At 39.0% G+C, this 13,029-nt stretch overlaps 1 protein-coding gene and 1 pseudogene across 2 annotated transcripts in view; one reads left to right on the forward strand and one right to left on the reverse strand.

Moving 5' to 3' along the window:
• LOC139950696 (BLOC-2 complex member HPS3-like) overlaps positions 1-12,907 on the reverse strand; it is a 37,291-nt gene extending 24,384 nt beyond the window's left edge. Inside the window, exons 1-10 of one of the 2 annotated variants that reach the window (XM_071949490.1) lie at positions 12,790-12,907; positions 8,818-9,064; positions 7,804-7,923; positions 6,051-6,726; positions 5,413-5,571; positions 4,847-4,968; positions 4,158-4,226; positions 3,290-3,510; positions 1,556-1,698; positions 15-232 (exon numbers count right to left, since the gene is read on the reverse strand). In XM_071949490.1, coding sequence (XP_071805591.1) covers positions 15-232; positions 1,556-1,698; positions 3,290-3,510; positions 4,158-4,226; positions 4,847-4,968; positions 5,413-5,571; positions 6,051-6,726; positions 7,804-7,923; positions 8,818-9,031 — 1,942 coding nt within the window. In that variant the 5' untranslated portion in view covers positions 9,032-9,064; positions 12,790-12,907. Of the gene's footprint in view, positions 1-14; positions 233-1,555; positions 1,699-3,289; positions 3,511-4,157; positions 4,230-4,846; positions 4,969-5,412; positions 5,572-6,050; positions 6,727-7,803; positions 7,924-8,817; positions 9,065-12,789 lie in introns of both variants that reach the window. The other variant, XM_071949489.1, reaches the window with a different exon arrangement.
• LOC139950996 (uncharacterized) lies at positions 11,377-12,584 on the forward strand (annotated as a pseudogene).
• Positions 12,908-13,029: the final 122 nt, after the last annotated feature.

Consider the following 13,029-nt stretch of genomic DNA (forward strand, 5'->3'; position numbering starts at 1 on the left):
CACCCTGTACAAACCTGATACAATTCCTTGTGGGACGTTGTTTAGTCTCCCCAAAGTCATTGCTGTTCTGAGCAGTAGATGTCCCTCCAGCATGCATTGAAGATAAGCAGCTGGGCTTGAATGTTGGTAACGTTCACCAAGCTCCATTAATGACTTGTACACAGCCGTAGGAGCAGACTTCTCATGTATGTATATGGTGTTAGATTTACTGGAGATACTTGTACCCGTAGCACTAATCAACAAAGTAAAATAAATCTGATGAGTAAAAAAGGATGAAACTGAAGGATTTCAATCGACCATTATCAACTAATAAGCGTATTGACCCTAACTAATGACACGTAACTATTTTTAACACTGTTCAGTACCTGTTAAGGGAATAAAAGAGTAAGGCATTGAGTTCTTAAACGTCCGTTTAAACCGGCAGTGGCCATGCAATTTTATTGTAGAAAATCAAATTTTCAAAAACTTTTGTAAAAATGTTTTTAGCATGTTGGGTTGCAATACATGCTTGTACAAAATAAGAAATGCACTGGTACTAAAAGCTATGAATTGCGTTCCGCGTAAGTAAATTGGCGTACATGAGCTTGTGCGCCAAACACGCAAAGCCAGCCGGTTTTAAACAGCTCTAGCTGTGTCTTTATCAGCCGTTTAAACACCCCTACTTGACGCTCTCTCCATCAATAGGAATAGCGAAACTGTGTGGGGTATTTATGAATATTGGATCAAATTAATAGTCATTAATTGATTAAGTTCGAGTGATTAAGTGCAAATCATTAGAAGTCAAAATATGTTGTAGTCTTCAAACATAATTCAGCCACACTCCATTCATTGGAAACACCAGAGCTTGAGTTTTGAGCTCTTAACCGCTTGACCACAAGACTCCGCAAATTGCACTAGGATCAAAATATTGCACTAAGAGGATCTAAAGCTAATTTTTGATTGCCCTGAAAAAAAAGTTCCCTGACAAAAAAAGAAGCAACAAAGTGGAAAAAAAAAACTTTTTCAGATTAAAAAAAAAATAAATAAACCTAACTCAAAGGACATAAAACCAGCTCAGCAGTATGAGCTCTTTTGCAAAGCATGATCTCAAGAACATTCCTATGGCACATAGGAGCAAAACATTTGATCAGTGTGTGCTACTAAGAATAACATATGGAGCCGAAACATGGACAACAACAAAACTAACAGAACAAAAACTCTGCACAACACAAAGAGCAATGGAGAGGCAAATACTACATATCTCAATTAGAGGCAGGATTAAATGCACAAAAACATGAGAGAAAACTGGAGTAAGAGATATCATAAGGAAAATAAAACAAGCTAAAAGGATATGGGCTGGACACACTGTCCGAAGAAGTGACAATAGATGGACAACAAGAATAATGGATTGGCAACCAAGGACAGGGAAAAGGAGAATAGGTACATGACATGTAAAGAGAAGATGGAGAGATAACAACGAATGGCGTCGACATGAGGGCTACATCCTACATTAAATGAGCACAGCTTAAATGATGATGATGATGATGATGATGATAATGATATTAGGTGAATATACCTTTTATTTGAAGGTGTTGGGTTTGTAGAGTCTCTTGTCCTTGACAGTAGCATTACATGGTCCTTACTGACTGCGAGTTGAGTCAGGCCTAGATATGGCTCAAGACCAACCAAACTGACATCTAACGTGGCAGGAGGACATGTCTGCAATAAGATTCAAGATGTGTTTTAGTTCATAGTTCAAATGGTCCGTACTGACTACAAGTTAAGTAAGGCATAGATATGGCTCAAGACCAACCAAACTGACATCTAACGTGGCAGGAGGGTATGTCTGCAATAAGATTCAAGATGTGTTTTAGTTCATAGTTCAAATGGTCTGTACTGACTACAAGTTAAGTAAGGCATAGATGGCTCAAGACCAACCAAACTGACATCTAACGTGGCAGGAGGACATGTCTGCAATAAGATTCAAGATGTGTTTTAGTTCATAGTTCAAATGGTCCGTACTGACTACAAGTTAAGTAAGGCATAGATATGGCTCAAGACCAACCAAACTGACATCTAATGTGGCAGGAGGGTATGTCTACATAAATATTTAAGCTGTGTTTTAGTGTAATAAGTCTGAATTGTATGCTCAATATTGACTGATAAGTTGATATTGATATATTGATGTGACAGGAATAACTATACCCTAGATTCATTGCAAATGCAATACCTCACTGACCTAGCCCTGGCGGCCTTAAACTTTCGTATATACAGTGACGTCCTGGATATCAGGGTCCATTTCTGGGGCGAGAAGTTTGTAAAGCTTCATAACTCAAACCTGCAAGAAGCCACTAATTTCAACAGATTCACATTCCATGGCAGCATGTATTTTTCTGCGGTGGGTTTTAGTCACATATGTTTTTAATGTGTCAACATTTTTACTGTATGCGAGTATTTGACGTACCCTTTTTGGGATCTAATATAGAATAATTGAATGGAATATATTCCTCACAAATCTGTAATTTTGTGAAATAATGCAGCTTCCAACGTTAAAACATTTTCAGTTGTCAAACTACGTTACTTCAGAGGGAGCCATTTCTCACAAGATTTTTTACTATATAGAAACAGCTCTCCATTGCTCAATACCAAGTAAGTTTTTATGCTAACAACTATTTTGAGTAATTACCAATAGTGTCCATCCAGTGCCTTTAAGGAAATTGACAAATGATATTCAATGTTGACTTTGAGTCTGATAAATATCCTTCAATTCTGTTTCGGAGTTTCGTAGGATAATTACCATCAAGACAAAAGGGATAAATATTCTGCTGAATCTCTCTCTCAATTTGATTATGGTCTCTTAGAAAAAATTCTGATCCAGTAAAACGGTTTTAGCAACAAGCCCTGAAGCATTGATATACAGAACCACAACAATTACACGTCTCCTGACGATGACTAGAGCAAGCTAGTCTAAACGTTGAGACCAATTCAAGAACTGACTCTACGGTAGTGCAGTTAATTATGATCCTATAATAAAGTAGTAGTCCCAGCCAATTTTCTATACTTTGCACCCGGGTAGTAGTTAAAAAACAGGACAGTTCTTTTCAGAACTGAGAAGTCTCCCGAACATCAGACAAATCTACTCTACGGTAGTAGAATAAAGAAAGACAGTTCTCTTAGAACAATTGTACCTCGCAAGTAGATACACACATGGTGTTACCGCAATCGAAATATATAATTAGATGTAACTTAATAAAAGGTTGTTTTTTTCTGTGTTAACCCTATATCATTTTAACACATAATTCCAACTTACATTGTGTATGTTATCAACAGTCTCCATATTAAGCAATGCTGCAGCCAATGTGTGCAGTGTGTATGTCTCTAAACCATTCTGTGTCAGAGCAAACAATAGACTATAGCCTGCCTGGACCTGTATAGCATCAGCCTTGTAGGTGTATTCAGTCAGTAAGCGTGGTATAGGCTGCATCTCATATAAGAAACCTTGTTTGGATGTACTGAAGAAACAACAAAGCCCTGTGAATGACAAATTACAAGACACAGTATAAAAAACATGTACTAAGCCTAAAAGATGTTAAATTGGCATCAGGGATAGAGAATATTAATTTTAGTTTTTACCCATACACCAATATGTATGTTTTGGCAGTGGAACAATATAATAGTGGTTAAATTTGCATCGAGGATAAAGAATATCAATGTACCAAGGCAAGTCATTTACATCTAGTGAAGCAGTGTTTTTAAGGGTTCAGTAAAGAGGTTTTACTACAGAGCTCTGTATTTATTTTATAAACACTATGTGTGTTCATAGTGGCATGTAACCATGACTTCCATGTTTTACATTATTGTATCTGTATCAGTAATCATGTGAGAACTCTCTACTGTGGTAAATACCTTACTTGTTAGAAACGCACAATGTTCTTACACATTCCAGGTTCAAGGTTCAAGGTTCATTTATGTAATGGGTCATTGAGTTAGACTTAATCAACTGCCTTTTCCTGGGTTTGTTACATTTCTTCTCTTTTTTTTATATCTCAAAATTATTTTGGCTGTTTATTTTGTAAAGTGTTTAACTAATTCTTATGTAATTTGTCTCTGCTTTGATGAATAAATAAAATTTTAAAAAATAATAAAATACTTGCTACATGTACATCTGACATACTCACCTGCAAGCTTATGTGCATTGTGACTCTCCATCATATCATTACTTGGCTGTGTCCTGCTGTCATCAGACACTTCTATCAAAACAAATCAATTCATTATCAACCAATGATGCACAGCAGTCCATTGTAGCCTAAAGTCAATATCATTGTAGCAATATTGAAAGCTCTAATTGCAATGTCATGATCAAATTCTGGGGCTATCAAAGTTTTGACCCCAGTCCCGGTTGTGGCAGTCGTGTACTTGAGCAAATGTTTTAATCAAGTTCTTAAAAGATTAGTTAAAACTTCTAACTACAGTTGACTCTTGTTAACTCTTGCACTATCCAAAGCTCGTAATATCCAATCGCGGTAATAATCAATGCATTTTAATGCATTGAAAAACCTTGTATTAACACGAACCTCGTAATATGCGAGCTCGTTAGAACGGAGTTGAATGTAATTGCCAATTACCAATTCTTATCAATGATCAATGATGCTTTTTGGGCCAATGTAAAAATCATTTACATACAAACAAAACATTTGATTTGCCAGATTATTGTGAATAAATACAACTTAGCTGCCCACTTACAATATGACAAATCTCATCTGCATTATATGGATTTCCTCATTCTTGTTGGCTCTCTAAAATTAGATACACACATTTTGGCGAAAATTTAAAACGTTTTTAGCTGTACGCATAATAAGAAAGTTACCTGATGTATATGTTGGTGAAAGTTGTAGAGAATGCAGACTATTATCATCATCATTTTCCACCTCAGACAAATTTAACTTGATGAACCGACGATACAATAGCTGAGTTAAAGATGACTTTATCCTTAAATTATAAGAAGGCAAAAAAATGTTTAATGGCCTCCTATAACAAGCCAAGCAGAGTCTTTATGGGTGCGTTCGATAAGCTTCCCTGTGTCGACCCGCAGTGCTCACTCAGGTGAGCCCCTGACAAGAGCTTATCGAACGATCACTCACCCTCTCGTGATGACGCCATGCCCCTCGGGCCAGCCCCAAGTGACCCAGTCCACAAGCAGGGTACTTGGGGCTGACCTGGGTGAGCCCCTGACATGACGTCAAAGCTATTCGAATGAACCAGGGGCAGAACGGGGTCAACCCGGGGAAGCTTATCGAACGCAACTTATAAAAGGCTAAATTAAAATAACAAATACATATAATTTGATGAGTTTTGAGATCTGAAGAATACATCTGTCAGAGTTGTTAACAGTATTCCTAATAAAATAGTTTGTAAAATTCAACTTTGACCTACTTCTCCGGTTGCTTCTTTTTGGTGACTGTGATTTGAACAGGATGTCCTTGTATCATGCCAATTGGTCCAATTATCTCACAGTTGTCAACAGATCCCTCAGAGTAAGGCTCTTCTGATTGGACTGTTGGAAATAACACTGAAGCGCTTTCTGAATCATCACTACATGTAAGAGCACACAGAGAGAGTGGAAGATAACAATCAAGCCTGCTTAAAGGCACTGGACACTATTGGTAATTACTCAAAATAATTGTTAGCATAAATAACTACTTGGTAACGAGCAATAGAGAGCTGTTGATAGTACAAATCATTGTGAGAAATGGCTCCCTCTGAAGTAAACGATGGGCCATTTAGTCAAAAACTTGACTCCACAAAATGGAGTGCTGTGTTAGTTCATGACGTATAAGGAAAACTGTCAATTTTGAGGCATTTTTGTGTGGATCATTATATTCTACTTTTAAAACATCTTCAACCAATGCATTTTATAATGGTTTTCAAGCGCTTTCATAGACCAACCTGCCCGATCCAAGGCAACGTGTCCCTTTAATGATTTACAGAAACAAGTTATAACATTTCAAGGCATTTTTGCATACTATTAATAATTTGTCATGTCCTTGAAGTTTGAATCAAAAGAGACTTACACATCCTGATTCCTCTTCTGACCAGCTGAAGATATTTTGCTACTTGCCACGGTAACTGCTTCAATTCCAAAATCCCAACCACAACCAGCTCCTTCATCACTAACAAAATACGGTTGTGATATTTGAGACTCTGTCTTTGTGAGATGAGTTGATGATGTCCACGATTTCTCAGCTTCTAGGTGTAATGAAGCATCACCATCTTGAGAGGAGAGCGGGGGCTTGATCAACATTGGCACCCTCCGCTTACCCCCGTTTGACTTAGATACTTTACACCCTTCAGTGTCTGTGACAGACCGCCCTCGTATCAGCTTTCCCGCGCTTGTATCCCACACACGTATTTTACAGACTTGTACTTCACAAGTACCCAGACATGCGATTATACCCTCACAAAATGCCACATCCCTGACAACAAGACCAACTTGTATCTGCATAAGGTACTCAAAGTCTGGACATTGAGAGAGCATCCCTTGTTGATGAGTGACAAACCTGTACAAGTACACTGTGTTATTGATTCCTGCAGCCAAGTTACCAGTGGCAGGACAGCAACTGATGCATTGGGCAGGGGTTGGGGTTTGGACTTCAATAAGTTCAAACTGGTTTCGTTGTCTTGGGTATTCTTGATCATCATAACTGGAGGTTGCTATGGTGGATCCTCTTTCACATGTTTGCATTTCTCCTGAGGAGACAAAATACCATATGGATTATGCATCATTCTTACAACAAAGTATGACGCTATCACTACGACATCAGGGCCCAATTTCATGGCTCTGCTTACCGTAAGCACAGAATCAGCGCTTACAAAAGCAGGGAACTCTGTGCTTACGGCAAGCGTATTTCACAGGTTAGCGGTGAATTTTGGCTTCTGCGCATGCGTACTCAATGTTACTAGGCATTCTACGCTTTTAAGGCTAGCGCAGAAATTCAGCGCTTGCATGTAAGCGGGGAAAGCTTGCACGTAATCACATCCTAAGTGGAGAATTCAGCGGTAAGCAGAGCCATGCGACTAGGCCAGGTGTCAACTTACACCAAACCAAAGGATATTGTTCAAAAAAAATTAATTTTTGAACCACCTGTCATACAGACATAGTTTGCAACATAAGTGTAGTCCTCACAAGTGTCACAGTTCATGCTCACACATGAATTATACTTAAAGGGACACGCTGCCTTCGGTCGAGTTAGTCTATGAAAAGCATTTGAAACCGTTTGTTATAAAAATGCATATTGGTTAGAAAGATGTTTTTAATAATAATAATAATATTTATTCGGGCAATCACATTTTACAAGCACATGTACATACATTAAAAATATTTAAGAAAACAAAGTAAAACAACAGTGGGTGCACATGACAGCATAAAAGTAAAAAAAAAAAAACTATCGCCAAAAGGCGTATGTCTCCTAAAAAGGAGTTTTTAAAGTAGAATATAACAATCTACACAAATATGCCTCCAAATTGTGAGGTTTTCCTTTTACTTCACAAAATGGCGTGCCGTATTAGTTCACGACGTATAAAGAAAACCATGCAAATATGAGGCATGTTTGTGTGGATCATTATATTCTACTTTTAAAACATCTTTCTAACCAATACGCTTTTTATAACAAACAGTTTCAAATGCTTTTCCTCTACCAACTGGCCCGATCCAAGGCAACATGTCCCTTTAACCACCTGTGGAAAAAGACTGATTACTTTGGTTAAAGTGTGTATTGGATCGTGGAATCAATTTCTGACTGTTTGCTTTTTAAGTTTTGTACACACCTCCTGCAACTCTTGCACGCACAGCATTTTGAGGGCCACTCGTCTCCCAGTTGAAATAAATGCGAATGGATGTTGCCTGATGTGTGCCTCCACGTACCTCCAATGCTGCTATGTAGTTACCTAGGTCATCAATAACAGTTTCCACAAATATTAGAGACAAATAATTTGGACAAAAGTAGCTAGAACATTTATAAACGCTGCTTTCTAATATTTGTAAGGAAAAGTAGGAGGAGTTTTATGCATTTTGTACATCTTTTCAAGATTAATTTGGAGATAGGGACCTCCAACCAGTACATGCATCAATATTGACCTTTTCATCTTCAAAGTAATCAGTTAATAAGCAACTCTTCAACAAGTAGTTTGCATTAAAGTTAGTAGTGTACATGTACATGTATACTGCAGTTATTCAACTGTGTATAAGTTGTTGGGTTTTTTCTATGTGTTGCATTGTGTACTGACCAATAAGCCCCTGTGCAACACGAATTAAGCAAGTCAGTCACACGACCTCTCTCATCACATAGATCTGCCACACCCGACCAATAATAACATCCCGCAATTTCGGAAATTATGTCAGTTGTTCAGATGTCAAGCAGCTATTGCTGTGTGAGTAGGACCTAAATACTCCAGAAACTGATTAATTTTCACCGGTTTGACTCAAACAGGTTGACTTCTATCCATACCCTTAAGTTCTAAGATTGGATTACTGGATATTAACATTAATTTTTAAAGGCAGTGGACACTATTGGTATTTACACAAAGTAATTGTTAGCATAAAAACTTACTTGGTATTGAGCAATGGAGAGCTGTTCATAGCATAAAACATTGTGAGAAACGGCTCCCTCTGAAGTAACAGAGTTTTTAAGAAAGAAGTAATTTCTCCATTAAACATTTTAAAGAATTTGAGTGGACTGGTCTGTGACAATAACCAAAGGTGTCCAGTGTCTTTAAAACCAACTTGAAAAATTAAGAGTGGTTTATTACTTCAGTAAATGGATGATTTTTGAGTTAACTAACCAGTGGTGCAGTAAACACCCTGTTTGACAAGCCCAGCTGTTGTAAAGCTATGCTGAAGTGATCCGTGTTCAACTAAGCTATACACATTGATACTGTGCTGCACTGTTGCTACAAACATCTGAGTTGGTGATGCAAAAATGGCCAAAGGTTCCTGAGATGGAGTCAGCACCTTCAGATCACCAGCAAACTGATGGCAGGATAAAACATGCACCATGGCTGTGACAGCTTTGACGAGTTACAATGAATCCTGTACATGTAGGGAATGGAAAAACAAATGTCTTCTGTGGTGGATTTCACAAAAAGTTAAGACTAGTCTTATCTCGAGTTAGGAAGAGTTACTCATCTTAACTTAGGACTAGCCATACGTTTTTACTATCTCCTAGGTACTAGTCCTAAGTTAGGACTAGTCCTAACTCTTTGTGAAATCGACCCCAGCTGGTGTAGAATTCAACAGATTCATCGAGAAATCAAGATGGAGTCACGACCATGAGCAGCTAAGTTCATAGCAGGGATAAGGCTTCCAAATAGTTGTCATCATATGGTCTCTGCAATTCTTTCTAATTTGTCTAATAAATTTATTTATTAATAACACTTACTCCATCTGTCAAATATGATAGTACAGAGCCTTCAACCTCCCGGATGTGAACTGGGGAAATCATCAAGTCATGACAGTGCCTACTACATTGTATACTACCAAGCAAGACGAGTAATACAAGATTATAACACCCAGTAGTTTAACAGAACACTACACACTAAGAACACTAAAGAAAAGTCCAACTTCATCACCTTCGACTTCGCCAAATTTTCCCGATCAGATGAAAAGATTTTGTTCCAAATGATGACATCTTGACGATGGCAAAAGTCGATGACATTGAGATAGTATGGATGCGGTGCCAGCTGCGATGGATTGGACACATCCACAGAATGACCATCGAGAGACCAGTGAAAGCCCTATTTTACAGTGAGCTTGAGGAGGGCACTAGGCGTGCAGGACGTTCCTTTCTGCATTACAAGGACGTTTTCAGAAGGACACAAAAGAGGACGTCCTCCCTTACCACCTGGTGTAACCTGGCAACAGACAGAACAACCTGGAGAGCATACACCAGGAAAGCCTGTAATGACTAAGACACCGAACGGAAGCTGAAGGAGCTTGAAAAGAGAGCACATAGCTATTTCAAGAGAAGAATTTGGCAAGGAATGCCTGTGTCGGGCAATGGCCCCTACTTTTTTAAACAAAATGAGAAGAAAACAAGAAAGACTCTAAATGGCAAAGAAGACCTTTAGGTAATCACAGACTATGAAAGAAGTTTCGTGAATTCAGAAACCAATAAAACAAACCTCTCCGCCAAGCTCAAAATACTCAAATTGAGCTGACATCAGCCGTAACAAACATTGACAAAGATAACAACAAGAAGACATTTTCATACCTTGGTGATACTGAAAATTTGTCTTGCGATGAACTTTATTGCTTTGTGAAATCGGCCCGAGACGTGGTATCAGCCCATTAAATTCTGATGATAGCACAGTATCTGACCCACGAGGAATAACCAATGTCTTGTCAAACTACTTCAAGTCAGTCTTTACCCAGGAGCCTGCTTTTTGACATCCCTACAATGGGGGAGAAAATTTACAAGCAATTTCTACTGGGTTTTTTTACTTAGTGTGATTATATCTTAAAACTCCTTCTCCAGCTTAACACAAATATAGCATCTAGACCAGAAAACATGCCGATTTGGATACTGAAACTGAAAGAATGTGCACGTCAAATTGCCCCTCTCCTTCAAGAATTGTTCAATCAGAGTCTCTACACACAGGCAGCCTACCCACTGACTAGCAGACGGCATTTATAACACGTCTGTTGAACAAAAGGAGATCGTAAGCTACCATCAAACTATCCAGTTTTCCTAAACATTGGTATGCTGCAGACTTATTGAAACACATCAAATTTAATCACATCATGATTCACGATTCAGTGCGAGACTTAGAACATATTAGAGGCCTTACTTATGTCCAGCACAGATTCCATGAAAGCACTCCTGTGAATCCCAACTTCTGGTAACATTAAGATCAAGGCATTCAAACAGACATTTATACAAATTGTATCTTCCTCTGATATGAAGATGCAACATCAACATTTTAAAAATGAGTAGGCCTGCAGTATGACACTTTGACAGTGAAGTATAGTGCCCCAGCCCCAGATGAAGGTGAAGTTCGAAAAGATAAAAGATTGGAAAGTCCCTGAAGTTACCGCCATCTTCAAAACAGGTAGTGCTGCGGATGCTGGGAACAACAACCCAGTCAGCCTCACCTCGATAGTACATATGCAAGATCATTGAATCTATGATCAGGCATGTCAGGAATCACACTTGAACAAACATTTATAACATCATTCAGGAAGAACAACATGGATTCAGACAGGGTTGCTCATCTGTATCTCAACAACTCGTTCTAATGAAAACGTGGACAAAACTGTTGGAGGTATTGATGTAGTGCATCTAGATTTCCAGAACGCATTTGACTCGGTTCCACATTTGCGCCTCCTGACACCTGAAGAAGGCCATGAGCGAATGGAATTGGTGGTCAGCTGATTTGGTGATCGAACGTTTCTGGTTGGAAGAAAGCAATGAGAAATCAGACTGGGCTAATGTGAGGAATGGGATCCCACAGGGCAGTGTTCTTGGACCAATACTTTTTATAACGACCAACCAAATGTAGTTTCCAGTCTTGTAATGTTTACGGATGACACCAAGATCTTCACCCCAGTCAACGAAGAAGACGAGACGACTGTCATAAGTTACAGGAGAAGACCTAAACTGGTTGGGTGACTGGTCCTCAAAATGGCAGCTAAAATTCAATATTGCTAAGTGTGGAGTACTGCACTTTGGGAAAGGGGTTGACAGAGTGACAGAAGGAAACCACTCCAGAATTTGAAAGAAATTCAAGTTGCAAAGGATCTTGGTGTTCTGTTTGACAAGTCACTAACATGACTAACCTTCAGTATTGCACATTGGAACAATTAAGCATACAAGGCAACTCAAGTTCTTTCTAGACTAGGTGTATTAAAACGGACTTTTGATTACATGGATGAGGAGACACTCAAGGCAATATACAAGACCATGGTTCACCCACATCTGGAATATGCCAACAGCGTTTGGTGCCCCTACTTGAAGAGAGACATTAACAAGTTAGAAAAGGTGCAACGGAGGGCAACCAAAATTAAGGGATTTGCCATCAAGGCTAAAAACTATACTATAGTACTCCTTGATCTCCCAACGCTTGCCTACAGGAAGACTGCAGGGTGACCTCTTACAAGTATTCAAGGTGATGCATGGGCTCCAGGGTACTCCTAGAACTATTTCTGTTTCGTCCGGCTATCGTCTCCCGTACGATAGCCGGACGAAACCGAAATAGTTCTAGGAGTAGGCTCCAGGGTAATCATATTGCTTGTTGACATGTCAAGAAATGTAAAGGAAAGGTGCCATGACTTGAAGATGGAGGAACGCAGTAGGCCATCACTCCTCACTATATTCGTCAGAATAACTTCATAAGATATTAAGCATGTTAAGACACAATCACACAGAGACGAGAGAGTCTGTCTTGACTGGAACAAATTACCAGCTGCAGTAGTTGCGATAACGTAACCCTCCTCCCGACGGCCGCGGTACTACACTCTCTGACACTAGCTAGGCTAGATGAGCATGCAGAAATGAATGCTTACCACAGGATATTCGAACATTCATTTCTGCATGCTAATCTAGCCTAGCTAGTGTCAGAGAGTGTAGTACTAGTACCGCGGTCAAACCACTTGACTTTGCTTTTTGCTACTCCCATGCATTGCCATTGGCATTGCATTCACTTTGAACAGTAACTTTGCATAAGTTTGTGTGTAAATTGGATGGGCGTTTTTTAAGGCTTCATTAAATCAATTTAGCCTTCATAATATGCAGAACCGCAAAAAGAAAGTATCCTTACCTCGAAAAACATTACATTACTGTTAATTAGTTGTGTGCACTGTTACGCAGTCGACCTGCACCTACGGTGGGGCGGCAGCAGAAGACGGGAGTCTAATTTTTTGTTTACACGCACAAAAACACAGCGAAAACTAATCTCTGCTTTTCTGATATAGCGCCCTCTATCGACTCAACCATGGAGGTTAACCTCGATAGTAATTCATCTGTTTTTCCTGGTAGTACATGTAGTTGTAATCTGGGC

This window comes from Asterias amurensis, chromosome 18 (genome assembly GCF_032118995.1).
Source record: "Asterias amurensis chromosome 18, ASM3211899v1".
Taxonomy (NCBI): Eukaryota; Metazoa; Echinodermata; class Asteroidea; order Forcipulatida; family Asteriidae; genus Asterias; species Asterias amurensis.